At 45.2% G+C, this 14674-nt stretch overlaps 5 protein-coding genes across 5 annotated transcripts; 4 read left to right on the top strand and 1 right to left on the bottom strand.

Annotated features, from left to right (window-relative positions):
• Window positions 1-115: 115 nt before the first annotated feature.
• On the top strand, window positions 116-2996 carry BX661DRAFT_188391 (uncharacterized protein; the record flags this gene model as incomplete). The annotated part of the gene is given in 6 exon segments (XM_051537410.1): window positions 116-1254; window positions 1284-1492; window positions 1504-1949; window positions 2042-2624; window positions 2645-2755; window positions 2990-2996. 6 exon segments carry the CDS (start codon window positions 454-456, stop codon window positions 2994-2996), a joined length of 2157 nt encoding a protein of 718 aa, XP_051389029.1. The 5' UTR covers window positions 116-453.
• An 821-nt stretch (window positions 2997-3817) lies between these two features.
• Window positions 3818-5354, top strand: BX661DRAFT_173360 (MIR motif-containing protein; the record flags this gene model as incomplete). The annotated part of the gene is made up of 2 exons (XM_051533863.1): window positions 3818-3891; window positions 4025-5354. 2 exons carry the CDS (start codon window positions 3818-3820, stop codon window positions 5352-5354), a joined length of 1404 nt encoding a protein of 467 aa, XP_051389028.1.
• A 1425-nt stretch (window positions 5355-6779) lies between these two features.
• Window positions 6780-7685, top strand: BX661DRAFT_188389 (uncharacterized protein; the record flags this gene model as incomplete). The annotated part of the gene is made up of 1 exon (XM_051537409.1): window positions 6780-7685. A coding segment is annotated over exon 1 (232 nt), but the record flags the coding sequence as incomplete, so codon positions are not given.
• Window positions 7686-7723: 38 nt separating this feature from the next.
• BX661DRAFT_217667 (galactose mutarotase-like domain-containing protein) lies at window positions 7724-11543 on the top strand (the record flags this gene model as incomplete). The annotated part of the gene is made up of 2 exons (XM_051538787.1): window positions 7724-8420; window positions 8574-11543. Exons 1-2 carry the CDS (start codon window positions 8169-8171, stop codon window positions 11541-11543), a joined length of 3222 nt encoding a protein of 1073 aa, XP_051389026.1. The 5' UTR covers window positions 7724-8168.
• Window positions 11544-12168: 625 nt separating this feature from the next.
• BX661DRAFT_200712 (uncharacterized protein) lies at window positions 12169-12708 on the bottom strand (the record flags this gene model as incomplete). Its single annotated transcript, XM_051538442.1, has 1 exon — window positions 12169-12708. One exon carries the CDS (start codon window positions 12706-12708, stop codon window positions 12169-12171), a length of 540 nt encoding a protein of 179 aa, XP_051389025.1.
• Between the last annotated feature and the right edge of the window lie 1966 nt (window positions 12709-14674).

The following is a 14674-nucleotide window of genomic DNA, read 5'->3' as shown; positions in this document are numbered from 1 at the left end:
TGGAAAAAAGGGCGCACACTGAAAGACAAAAAAATAAAGAAATAGGCGGGGTTGTATAAATGGAAATGAACAATGTGCAATGTGCAATCTATTTCTTTATTTCAATCTGTTTTAGTTTTTTTATAATATATACTAAATAATATTTTGACAATTTTTCATTCTATTAACCATCTTGGCTGCACTTTTATTTTTTTAAAAAAAAGGGGAAAAGAAAAAAAGAAAAATAGTGTACACGCGCACTCTCATTTTTTTTAAAAAAATCTTGTGCGCTATATCTCGTAGAGATCCCAATAATTTTTCTTTCACTCCTCTCTCTCTCCCTCTCTTATTCATTTTTTATTTCTTGTTCATTTATCCATCCACTTCATTTTCTACATTCCATTATCTTTTTTATAGTGTGTGAAACAATCTATATCAATCCAAAATAAAAAAGACTACCATTATTTTTTTACCATGTTTGACGGACCTCGGCCTTCTCAGTACATAGCCAAACCAGACTGTGACAGTGCAAACTACACAACCACCGAATCCGGGAGCGTACACTATCGAGATGCTACCTTAACCCAACGCACAGACAATGGGATTCCCAGAAGTGGTAACGTCGGTGGTGGTGGCGGTGGCAGTGGCAGCTCCAAACCACAACAATTAAGCGGCTTCCCCTCTACAAACATATCTGGAAATCACTCGTATGTCAGTAGTGGTCCTCAGCCGTACCCTACAAACAATCAACATATGCCTATGGTCGCTGCTGGCCCCGTCCGCTTCCCTGTACCCCCTCCATTGCCTCTGCAATCGGGAGTAGCGCCAGCTATGGGTAATACTTTATATGGACCGGGTGCTGGACAGTATTCGTCCGGTATAGATTCTAGTGTGTATCCTGAAAATATGTCTATGGCTCAGCAGCAGCAGGCTAATTCGGCTCAGCAGCACCAGAATGCCTACGGAAATATGTCGGCTGGAGTACCCCCTGCACAGCAGCAGCAGAAACTGCAGGAAATGCAGCAGGTATTGCCCGGTCAACAAACGCAGCAGACCCAGCAGCAGATGGCGCCTCCGCCAATGGCTTATAGCATGTCGGCACCTCGGGCTGGACAAGAACAGGTGGAACAGCTAGGAGGACAAGCGTACAACTTTCATAGCGGAATGAGTGATGCTACCAGCGTGTATAACGTCAATGCCCACAAAAATAACATTAGTGGTACGCCGCCGGGAATTAACAACATGAGTCAAATCCTACAGTCTGCCACTCCCAACGTCCAGCAGCAGCAACAGCAGCAGCAGAGCCTCAGTACTACGGTAGGCCCACGAGTGTTGGACCTGAGTTTGCTGCACAACTCAATAACAGCAACTACCAGCAGCAGCAAAGATACACCACAGTGGGCAGCGTTATTGGCAATCCCGCAACAGCAGGAGGCTTCAATGCCCCCACTTATCTTTCCTCCCCTACAATGTACAATCAGCAAAGCCGCACACAGCCGCCACCACCAGCCTCGTATGGCCAAGCATGGTGGGAGGACCCATATCATACCAGCAGCACCACCAGCAGCAGCAGTACCCGCCGTATGTGCCATCAATGATTGGCGATGACAACAGCGGTGGTAGTCGGATGAACAAGGCCGGCAAGTACGCTCTTGGTGCCCTGGCAGCCGGTGCCGTGGCCTATGGCGTGCATGAGTTTATGGACGGCGGGTTGTCCGAAGATGACAAGAAGCCGAATCGTAAGCGCATGGAGGAAAAGGAGAAAGTGAGGCGCGAGCAGGAAGCAAGAATGAGACGCGAGGATGAAGAGAGAAAGCGCCGGGAGGATCATGAAAAATGGCGCCGCAATGAGGAAGAAAAGAGGCGTCAGGATCTGGTCTTTCAGTCACAACAGTTCCCATCTCAGCATCAGCCGCAAACTTTCCAATCGCAGCAATTCCATTCGCAGCAGTACCATAACCAGCCACCTGGTTCTGCCATACCAAAGCCCGTGCACACACCTTACGGCTCGGTCTACGGCTCAGTCTATAATGGGGCGACGGCATGTCCCGAAGGCGGTCAGAAAGCATCACAAGCAGCAGCCACAGCCACATGGACGACAGCATTTTCCACCCACCGGCGCCCTTTGGGCATGCGCCCTACACCTATAACCAAAAAGACGTGCGCAACCCTGACCCCTCCCGCAGCTCAGAAAACTCTGCAACACCCGAAACCTACCCAGAGCTCCGCCAAAACCCCAGCGACACAAAAATCAAGATCGGCACCGTCCTGTCGCTGAAGCACATCTTGACCGGTCGGTTCCTGCACTCCGACCGCTCGCACAGTACGCAGTCTGGGTCCAACCAGCAGCTGGTGTACGCCAATAAGTGGACGACGGGCGAGGCTGACTGGTGGCAGGTTGTGCCAGCCAACGGGGATGTGCCTGTCCCTGGATCCATCGTTGCGTACGGTACGCAGATTCGCCTGAGGCATGTGGATACAGGAAGGCATTTGCATTCGCACTATGGCTTTGTTGACCCATTGACGGGTCAGAATGAAGTCACTTGTTTTGGCGACCAGACTTTGTCCGATGAAAACGACCATTGGGTGCTGGAGCGCTGGGGTGATGGCGCCTATGGCTCAACTGTTAGTCCACGGATACCCTGGTTTTGCGCCATTATGTTAGCGGGATGACATTGCACTCTCATGATGTGCTGCTGCATGAGGACGTGCAGTCGGTCACTTGCTTTGGGTCTGGGAGAGACGACAATAACAAGTGGCGTATTGTGCTGGAATCGTATAAAAAATCATGTAGTAAATTGTTTATTATTTTACCTTCTTATTGCCAATTCAGTATCAGTATCAGTATTGTTTTTTCTTTGATTTTTTTTGCTGCTTGTATATATTGACAGTGAATGCAACGTGTGTATTGTATCTTTTATTTCTGAAAATCTGATCGGTAACTCAAGAAATAGTGAAACATTTACACTTGATTTCTATTTCTTTTTTGTTTTTGTTTTATTTTTGAAAGCTTGTAATCGAGTGGTGAATTGGTTGAGTAAATGATGTCAGAGAACAAGACGCACAGACAAAAAATAAGATCTAATTTAAAGTGTAATTAGATCAGTATTTGTTTCTCGAAATCTGCTGATTACTTGCATGTGTGAAAATCCAATATGTCCGTATTTCGATTGCCGACAATTTGCACTATACATCAGGAAAAAGATTATTCGGGCATCCTTTTTTTTCCTTGTTCTAAAAATATGTTATGAAAAGCTTGACAGAAGGATTTTTTCTATGATGATTTTTCTTCTCATTTTTGCTTCAGGATGAGGGGAGGAGGGAAGTGGAAATTTTAGAAATTTGGAATTTACAGCTGCAATTGTTGGCAAACAACCAGTCAGCCGATACATTGGTTCCTTGTTTTCCAATGTCATTTTCTCCCCCCATCCTCTTTATTTGTCCACGTCCTCGTGTTGCGAACGAGAAGACAGGATTGGATTGGGCGTTAAAGCTACACTAACAAAATTTCCAAAACAATAATAATGCAAATACTCTCGTGTGAATAAGGGTTCTTTTTTAGCGTTTTTGTGCACTGGCTGTCCTATTTTTATCACTCGCTCAATTTTCTCATGTTATGCAGTGTTTTTAAATACAAGAACTGCCAAAAGTAAAAAAGAGGAAATGAGGATGAAGGAGGATGACTGACATGGTCAAGTATAAATTAGACAACTTGCCCTATTCCATTTTTCATTTGTTTTCTTTTTTTCCTACATTATTTTTCAATCCTTTCATTTTCATCACTTCTTTAATTTTTTTAAAAAATCCTTCTTTTTCTGACTACTTGTACTCTATCAATATGAGCAACTACGGCGACTACAACAACAACAACTCTGGACAGCAGAACGAGGAGGAGGGCGAGCGCGGCATCGGGTAAGTTTCTCACATTATTTTTTAAACATTAAATTTTTGATTTTGAAACAAATTATGTATTTTTATTATTATTTTGAATACCCTATACTAACTATAAATACCCTTCTTTTGTCTTACTTTAAACAACTTTTAGCAGCTTCTTCGGCCTGGGTGGTGACAAGAACAAGAACCAGCAGCAGTATGGCCAGCCCCAGAACACTGGCAGCTTCAGCTCGCAGCACTCCGGCCCTGCTCAGTCCCAGTACGGTCAGCAGCAGTATGGCCAGCAGCAGCAGCATGGCCAGCAGCAGTACGGTCAGCAGCAGCAGCATGGCCAGCAGCAGTACGGTCAGCAGCAGCAGCATGGCCAGCAGCAGTACGGTCAGCAGCAGCACGGTGCTGGTCAGTCCCAATACAGTTCTGGTCAGTCCCAGTACGCCAACAACCCCTACGGCAACAACGCGCCCGGCGGCAACTTCTCCCAGGAGGAGATCAAGAAGAACGAGAAGAACTCTATCATCAAGGACTACGGCAAGAAGGCCGGTATTGCCGCCCTCGGTGCCGCCGCCATTGGTGCTGTCGCCTACGGTATCCACGAGTACCGCGAGGATGGCAACAGCAGCAGCGACGAGGAGAGCAACAACAAGAAGCGCAGAGAGGAGGAAGAGAAGAAGAAGCAACAGCAGTCGCAGCACTACGGCGGTGGATACACTTCGCCCAGCACTGACTCTGCCTACGGCGGCAGCCACCACCAGCAGAAGCCCCAGTCGCCTCCTCCCCAGCAGCAGCACTCAAACGACTCCGGCAGCGGCTTCTGCCCTCCGGCTCCCCTCGGCCGTCCTCCTTACTCCTTTGACCAAAACGATGTGCGTAACGCCGACCCCTCGCGCTGCTCGCAGAACTCGCCGACCCCGCACGAGTACCCCCAGCTGCACCACACCGGCGGCGACAACAAGGTCAAGTTTGGCAGCATCATTGCGCTCAAGCATAACATGACCGGCCGCTTCCTGCACACCGACCGCTCGCACAGCACCCAGACCGGCTCCAACCAGCAGATGGTCTTTGGTTACCGCTGGAACACCGACGAGAACGACTTCTGGCAGGTTCTCCCTGCCAACCATGATGTCCCCGTTCCCGGCGCCAACATTTCCTTTGGCACACAGATCCGTCTGAGACATGTGCAGACTGGCACCCACCTGCACTCGCACTATAACTTCCGCGACCCGAAGTGCGGCCAGAATGAGACTACCGCTTATGGTGATTCGATGAACTCGGATGAGAACGATCACTGGGTTGTGGAGCGCTGGGGTAATGGCGCCTATGGCCAGGTTTGGGATGCCAGTGAGGTGATTGTGCTCCGCCACTATGTCAGTGGAATGGCCCTGCACTCGCACGATATTCTCTTCTCGGAGGATGTCCAGTCGGTCACTTGCTTCGGCCAGGGTAATGAGGAGAACGACAAGTGGCGTGTCCAGTGGGAGTAAACATTTTGTTTGCTTCTTTTTGTGTTCTTAGCAATTTTTATTTGTTAAATTTATTATTTTCACTTTTCAGCACAGCTTTACAAATGAGCAATGTTCTGCTTTAAACAAAAAAATGTGTACACGAATATGCAATGCACGCGTTGTTTGTCGACTGCAAGGCAGTAGTGGCCTGCGTCCCGGCTAATTAAAAAAGTACTGCTCGTGTGTAAAAACAGGCCTTTGTTTTATTCTGTGCTTGATATTCCTTTTTCATTTATATTAGCCGTGCACCTTAGTTTTTTTTCTTTTGAAAAACTTTAAAAGCTATAAATAGTTATTACAAACTTGAGGAAATCAAACAAAAGGACACTGGATGGGGGAAAAGAAGCTGAGGTGGCCGCATGGGGTAGACCGGCGGACAAAAACTCAACCTTTGAGGGGAAGGCATTGGGGAGCATAAATTATTTTTAAAAGATTCTTTATCAGCCCCCAAGAAAACATAATTTCGCACACTCACTCCCCCACATCTGACACGCACAGACTGCGCGAATGGTTTGTTTACTTGGTCTTGAGATTCAAATTTATGCAGTGTAAATCTGCAAAGGTTTTTCCAAACAGTTGCGTTGTTTATTGTTGACCAAGCAATTCGACACACCGGGTCTTTACAAACACAAAACAAATTAGGGATTGGGTGGGTGGGAGAGAAAACAAATTACTTTGTGTTGGGTGAACTACGCAGAAAAAAGTTGGGGAGGAGGGTTGAGGCTTTCAACAGACGAGTGCGGACGGCGTTTCAATTGAATTCAAAATTTTATTTTATCCTCCGCATAGTCAGCAGCTTGCAGCGGCAGCAGACAAATATGCCGGTGGGAATAAAAAGATGACATGTGCAGTTGATCTATAAATTCTTGTTTTTTTATTTGCTCATTCTTCAACCAAAATCCCCGATCATCGGCACCATGTCTATTTTTACAAAGTGCATTGTGCATTGATTTTCTCCTGCTATCTCAATGTAATTTTCTGCTGTGGAATTACCATCCCTCAACTTTTTTTATTTGTTGTAAGGATGTAAAAAGTGCGCAGCAAAATCAGCAAAGCGACCGTTGTTGCCCGCTTGGCTGTTAGGGTAAACTGGGTAAAAATGGAAATGGGCCTCTGGTCGATATTTACACATCATGCAAGATTGCGGTTTGGATTTATTACAAAATGTCTTTTCAGTTGTTTATTTCTGTATGACATTTCCCCCAAATAAATAAAATAAATTGGCTTTTTTATTTATGCAGTCTGCTACTCGTCCGTTTTTTCAATTAAAGATATTGTCAGAAATTAAGAAAAATAAAAAACCTCAAACCGATACAAAAACCTCAATACGTAATAGATATATTCCAAGCTTCGTATAAATAACTGAGGGCCGGCCGTTGCCATATTCATTCATTTATTTTCTTACCAGCACTCCATAGCATCCACGTTATAAGGTTTCCTCTTTTCTCTCTTTTCTTGCCATTACAAATAGCACATTTCACAACATCATTACAGCATTGCAGCATTCGATAGAACCAGACACATTATATTTTTTTGCTTTCTCTCTCTCTCAAACATTTTATATATCTTTGCACGCTGCACAGTTCATATTTCATACTTAATCCTTGCTTTATTCTTTTCTGCATATATATTTTATACTATCTCAAATAAAAATTTTCAATACTCAGTCCGAGATCATATACAACTCAACAATGTGCGCCATCCACTCTATCATTTCTGCCGCTGTCTACGGCTCCGCTTCCATTACAGAGAAGACAACTGATTTCCATGTGAAGCTGACCGATATGCGCTGCTACCATGCTCATAATTACCAATGCGCATTGTGTGGTGCTTTGTTTGGTACCGCGTACGAGACAAGCGAGCACGTTAAGGAAGAGCATTTTTACCCCGAGCTGTAATTATGTGGTTGCATTTGTCTTTTTCATATACCAACGAGGACAATGGGAAAACCCATTTTACCGGGGGCCTTCCCCTGAGATCATTTGTTTTGTTTATCCAGCCTCATTTTACACTGCCATCTCATTTCTAGTTTACACTCCCCCTCACCTCTTTTACCAATCAACTGAATTCCCTCCCAATCAAGGGCATTTGGATCTTTGAAATAGTCGACATTAGCTATTTTTCTGCGCCTATAGTTTTTTGATTAGGAATTTCAAACCTTTTATTAATTTTTTATGTCATTGCATTAATCCGAATTTTCTAAATATAAACATACATCCTTTCTTTTTATAAACACTCAAATATTGCAAGTCTACACATGTGATGATGTTGATCAACGTGTTAGTTTTACCTGTGCGAATTGATAATGAGCTTGTGATTAGTAAATATACGATCTTGCAATTGAATTAATACATGGAAAAGGTCTGACACCAAAAGATGGCTGAGAGAGAAATGCAATGACAGCGGGGGTTTACCGCATTTGACAGCGGCATTTTCACCAACCGCATGACTGGCCTTATGTATATGTATATGTATGTGTGCTCTCCCCCCTACTTTTTGTGCACACATGAAGCATTACGGGTGCAGTAAAGTAAAATTTTACTCGCACCCTGATCATTCTTTTTTAAATTGCACAACCACTCTTTATGATCATTTTGTTTGCAATTTACTGAAAAAATGCAAATACATTCCTTGCATTTGTTCGCATGACCCACTCTCATTGTATTTATTTTACACTTTGCTTGATGCATATAGGTAGTGCCCCAAATAACTGTTGCCAAGCGCCAACCTTTACAACTTCCCTTATTTTTTATTTTTATACATTATCATTTTAAACACTTTATTTATTAAACCATGGACAAGCATATGAGCTACTTGCAGAAGCACCCGGCCATTACCAGGTCTCGCGTGAACAATTTTATGAGTGACAACCAGTGGAAGGACGTCAATATCCAGGCCACTCTCTACGACATGTGCATAAGCGGAGAGCCGCATATCAAGCTCGAGGTGTGGTCGGCCCCCGGCCAGGATCGCCCATCGTTTGAGCATGCTGTCAAGCAGGAGTTCCGACCTGCAAAAGTGGGCCAGTCATTTGGACCGTCATGGGTAAGTTTACTTTTTGTTTATTTTGTGCTGCCATCTATTGTCTTTTATTTTGAAACAAACAAGTACACGTATCTTTAGTATGCCAATAACGGTTTCGCTTCACTATACTTGGCGCACTATTAACTAATTTTCCCTCTGTTATTAATATTATAGACCACACACTGGTTTCGAGTAACAGCCAAAGTGCCCGCCTCGTTTGTCGGTAAGCCAGCGCAGTTTTTGATAGACACCAATAGCGAAGCCATGGTTTGGTCAGCAGCTGGCGAGCCAATCATTGGGTTAACCGGAGGTGGCGGCGTCGAGCGGCACATTGACTATCTTCTAACACCTTGCGCTACAGAACATGAGGAACCACTCTTGTTTTACGTTGAAATGGCCTGTAACGGCTTGTTTGGAAATGGTGACTACCACAAGCACCCACAGGACCGCGACATCTACTATCGTTTGAACAGTGCCAACATTGTGGCGCCTAACAAGGACGCATGGGCACTCTTCCACGACATGGAGGTAATCAGTGAGATGGCGAATCACTTGTCGCAGGACTCGCCGCGGTCCTGGCAAGCGCTCACTGCGGCGAACGACATTGTCAATGTCTTTGAGTACTCTGATTTATCAACCATAGCGCCTGCGAAAAAGATTGCCGAGGCGTTTTTAGATATCCAGGGCAGCTCGGCTAACCACCGCGTGTACGCCATTGGTAACTGCCATATTGACACCGCATGGCTGTGGCCGTATGCTGAAACTAAGCGCAAGTCCGCGCGCAGCTGGGCGACACAGCTCTATCTGATGGACAGCTACCCTGAGTACCGTTTTGCAGCGTCTCAGGCACAGCAGTTTGAGTGGCTTCACGAAAACTACCCATCATTGTTTGAGCGCATCAAGGAGAAGACCAAAACAGGGCAGTTTATCCCAATTGGTGGTACCTGGGTCGAAATGGACTGCAATATTCCCAGCGGCGAATCACTTGTGCGCCAGTTCCTCCTCGGCCAGCGCTTCTTTAAACAGCACTTTGGCGAATACTGCAACGTCTTCTGGCTTCCAGACACCTTTGGCTACTCGTCGCAGCTGCCGCAGATTATAAAACAGGCAGGCGCAAAATATTTTTTTACACAGAAGCTGTCATGGAACAACATCAACAAGTTCCCGCATACAACGTTCCAATGGGTCGGGTTGGACGGCAGCCACGTGCTGACGCACATGGCGCCCGCCGAGACATACGGGGCCCAATGTCGCCCGGGCGAACTGATTGACAGCGTCAAGCGCCACAAAGATATTGCGTACACCAACGAGAGTCTGTATCTATTTGGCAATGGAGACGGCGGTGGTGGTCCCCTGCGGTCCATGCTCGAGCGGCTGCGCCGAATGAAAGACGTCGATGGTCTTCCCAAGGTCAAGCAGGCGCACCCGCAAGAGTTTTATGTGCACGTTGAGGAAAACTCTAAGCAGCTAGTGACATGGAAGGGTGAACTGTATTTTGAGCTCCACCGTGGCACGTACACGTCTCAATCCAATAATAAGCTGTGGAACCGCCAGTCCGAGTTCAAGCTTAGAGATGCGGAAATGCTCTGCACAATTGCACACATGAGACCGCACTGCAGAGACAAGTTTGAGTACCCAATAGACGAGTTTGTGCGGTTGTGGAAGTTGGTTTGTCTGAACCAGTTCCATGACGTAGTTCCCGGGTCATCTATTAACATGGTATATCGGGACAGTGATAAGATGTACCGAGACATTTTCGAGACTGTTTCCAAAATCCGCGACCGTGCTGTAGTCAGCATCTATGGCGGTGCTGTCACTAATCAGATGGGTCAGGCAACTAGTTTGGCTGTGTTTAACACGACCGGTTGGATGCGCACGGATATTGTCACAGTTCCCGAACCCCTTGTCCCACTGTTTTTCTGTGAAAACAGCCCTGTATCTGAGCATGTGCAGGTGTCTGAACTAGATGGTTCAGTATTTGTACTTGCTCCCAATGTGCCCGGATTTGGATCGCGGGTTATCACACCGCATGGCACATCGCACGCCGAGTACATCCAGCCAATGCAGGTCTATGAGTGTTCTAATGGGGAAGGGTTTGTTCTAGAAAATCATTTTGTGCGCGTGGTTGTTGACAAAAGCGGCCGCATTGTTAACTACTATGACCACAGCGAGCGCCGTGAACTGGTTCCTGAGGGCGCGGCAGGCAACGTTTTTGAGCTCTACGATGATGTGCCGCTGTTCTGGGACGCCTGGGATATTGAGATTTATGCACTGGAAAAGTACCGAACGCTTGATGGTGTCAGCGTCATGATAGCCGACAAAGGGCCTTTGGTTGCTTCTTTGTCCGTGCGCATTCCCATTAGTCACAAGAGTGTGTTGACGCAAACCATATCGCTATCAGCTATATCTCCTCGCCTGGACTTTGACTGCAACTTGGAGTGGCACGAAAGCCGCAAGTGCCTCAAGACATCGTTTACCTGGGACATTACCAGCGACTTTGCCACTTATGAGACACAGTTTGGCGTTGTACAGCGGCCGACACATCGCAACACATCCTGGGATATGGCAAAGTTTGAAGTATGCGCGCACAAATTTGCTGACTTGTCGGAATATGGCTATGGAGTTACTCTGCTCAACGACTGCAAGTATGGCTACTCTACACTGGGTAACACTATGTCACTTTCGCTTATTCGTGCTCCAAAGGCACCTGATGAGTTCTGTGACATGGGGCATCATAAGTTTTGCTATGCCGTTTACCCGCACAAGGGTACCTTCAGCGAGTCTAACGTGGTCCAAGAGGCATACCAGTTTAATATTCCGCTTGTACATTTGCCGCTAGATTCTGAATCCACGAGTTGCGCTGATGCACCGCCGTTCTTCTCGCTGACAGGTGCGCCTAACGTGGTTTTGGACACTGTCAAGGTTGCTGAGGATGATAAGAACAGCTATATTGTGCGCATGTATGAGGCATACGGTGGCCGTGGCCATGCTTTGCTGACGTCGCGACTACCAGCCACAAGTGTTTGCAAGGTTAACTTGTTGGAAAAGCCAGTTGGTTCTAATTTGCAATGGTTGCCGCATTCAAAAACTGTTGAAGTGCAGCTCAAACCATTTGAGGTTGTTTCCTTGAAATTCTCAATTTAATTGTAAGAATAAAATTAGGTACAATCAGTTTGTTTATTTACATTCATTTTATAAAAGTGTAATTTAAAATGGTTTATTAATAACATGTAAACCAACTCGTGTTGTTACACCTTGGGTTCTTTCATTTCCGCAGACCACCCAGTCAAATACATAACATTGCTATCAGAAAGGTAAACACGTTAGTTTTGTTGTTTCTGGCTGCACTCAGCTCCAGCATACAAACAGCAACAATTCAGGCCATTTAGTCGGCTGGTTGGGTGATATTAACATTCACACATTCCATTGTAGCATTGACAAACAGTACTAGCATTGCCTTTTTGTGTGTGTCTAAATATTTTTACACGCAAATATCAATGCCAATTACATTACTTCTTATTGATTTATTTTAATATTGAAGCTGGCAGATAATTACTTGTCTGGTTGATTGTATTGCACGCAGTGAGCTGGCAATCTCAAAAACTAAAAGCTGAAATTGGATTTCTGCAAAACAATTGTTGGCAACATTTTCTGTTTTGTTCATATTGAAAAAAGCAAGCAAACAGAAAAATTATACTACACATATGCCAGTGTTACATGGCCTGCATGCCAGCGCTAGCACCAGACTGGGGGCTGGTCGTGCTGGTGATTAAAATCCACCGATATTGAACACCGGGTGGCTTGCAGCGCTTCTGATTGCGCGGAACAGGCTTTGCACCGCGCCGAGCTTTGTGCGCACAACATTGGCTGGAACAGAGGACATCTGGATGCCAAACTGGCAGCTGTCGGTCGACGCAACCTGGTCGGGGCCAGCAGCGGTAATCGAGTCCACAGCGCACACGGGCAGGTAGTAAGCGCCGTTGCTCGTCTGCATGACGTTGAGCGTCAGGTGCGTGAACTTGTTGATTGCCGGGTCAAACACAGTGGTGAGCATCACCGGGGACGTGGTCTCGACATTGGATATGCGGGACATGTCGAGGAACGAGACCATGCGCGCCAAGTGGCTGTTGACGTTGGCCAGCGGCGAGAAAGACGGGGGAGCCATGCTGCCAGTGTCAATACCGCCAGGAGTATAGTTAACTCCGGCGGGAGTGGTGGTCGAGGTGGTCGAGGTCAAGGTGTCTTGGGCGGCAACAGTAGTGGCAGCGGCGGCGACAATGCAAGCGGCAAAGGCAATGTTAATCTGCATGGTTGGAAATACGTAAAATGTTGCTAGGTAGAAAAAGGCAGGCGAGTGCTCGTGCTGAATACATTGCTTAATTTGGGCAGGGCGTTGTGCTTCTTTTATACCCTTTTGATTGTACAACGCAAGCACACATTTCTATTTTTGGGATGATTCGAATATTTTACGCATCATTTTTGGTAGAAATAAAAGATGTATCTAGCGCCACCAACTGTGAAAAGACGTCTTTTTTACTAGAGCACTTGCAGCGATATCTTTTATTATTTAAAGATTGTAATGGCTGTATAAAACAAACGTTATAATAGCAATTCTATAAACGTACATATATAAATTTGATATTTAACGGTAGTGTTTATTGTAAAGATATATTTTAGTATGTCACGAATTGGTGCAAGTAAACTTTATGTTAGAGCCCCGGCGCCAATGGGGACCGGTGAAAATAAACAAGCAAACAGCCACAATTAAATTTTAGGTTGAGCCATGCAATGAAGAGCTCAGTGGTATTATTTTGCTCTGGTATTATCAGCATTTTTTTGCCCTGGTATTATCAGCATTTTTTTGCCCTGGTATTATCAGCATTTGGTCGGTTGTATATACCACCGCCATCTTTTACAGCGTGTCTAGTATTGATCAACTAGCCAAACTACAATTTTGCTCATCTCCAACTTTAATATTTTTACTTCCTAATGCAAAAGATAAATTGTACATTTTTGCATGGTAACCTGCTCAAACTCTGAAACATTGTGCGAGTATATTACAGATGATGATTAAAAATGGTTGAATGAAATTGAGAGTCAACAAGAACGCTTTGGTTTTAAAATTTTGCAGTTAAAAAATAGACGGTTCGAGGATGACGGCAAAGGAAATATCGGTTGCCAAGTTGGAAAAAAGTAGGCGAATGAAATAAAAATGAGGGTATATAGATAGGTATAGCACAGCCACAAGCGCAAGCAATAAAAAAAGGAGCATCCCCAAATAAAGAAAAAACAGCTCAACAAGTCGCGTCTCATTGGCCAATCGTTCTGCTGTTGGGGCAGTCTCTGATTAACTAGCACATTAATTGGAGAAGGTTAGGAAGCAGCAGTTAGTCCGTTTATTCGGTTTTTTCTGATGGCCACATAGGACGGCCGCTTGCTTGGTCTCGAACTAGTTTCAAGATCGACGCGCCGGCTGTTGCAAGAAATGTATAATTCATTGCTTTCTCTGTTAAAGATTATTGGACGGTGAGGAACATATGTGACACAAGTTTCAATTGCTGCGCAAAGTCAGTGAGACGTACCCACTCATGGGATTAAATGTGCACTCTGAGTCCTTTAATTTTTTGCTGTTTTTCTGTCTGCATCTTGCTGCGTGTCAATCGTTGCCATGGCTGATTCAACAAAATGACTCCAAAAAAATCATGGACCCGCCCCACACAACAAAATTTTGAATTTACAAAAAAGTAACGATAGCATTTGGCAAAGTAAGTCCTCCGACTCTTGCTGCTCCGCCATGTTTTTTTTGTGTTGCACACATTTCAGTTGCTCGCCTAATTTTTGGCCGACTGCATTAAGTTTGGGTTACACAAGATTATTTTGTGTCACGGATTCCCGCCACATTTTTTGGATAATTTCCTCCAATCGCTGCGTTGCGATTAATGCATTCAATTTGCCTCCCCACACGCAAAATCTCAACCCAATAAGCGGGGCCAACCAGCAATCGAGTGTGAAAACAAAGTGAAAACTATATATTGTTTATTCTCAGATGAGGCGATGTCCAGTGGCATCTATTGGCCAGTGGACAAAATTCAAGTATGGATTTCTCGTCTATCCAACAGACTATTCCTCCCAAAGCCGCCACCCTGCAAGCCAGCTAATGCCAAGCTAGGGTGTGACCTTCCAGATAGCCAGTATTGTCTTCATTCGGAAAAATAGTCGGGAAAAATGATCAATATGAAATATATTATTGAGTAAATTACAAATATTTGTGCGCG

Source organism: Kickxella alabastrina (genome assembly GCF_025024165.1).
Source record: "Kickxella alabastrina strain RSA 675 chromosome Unknown BX661scaffold_30, whole genome shotgun sequence".
NCBI classification, from domain to species: domain Eukaryota; kingdom Fungi; phylum Kickxellomycota; class Kickxellomycetes; order Kickxellales; family Kickxellaceae; genus Kickxella; species Kickxella alabastrina.
This window is presented reverse-complemented; position numbering and strand designations above follow the sequence as displayed.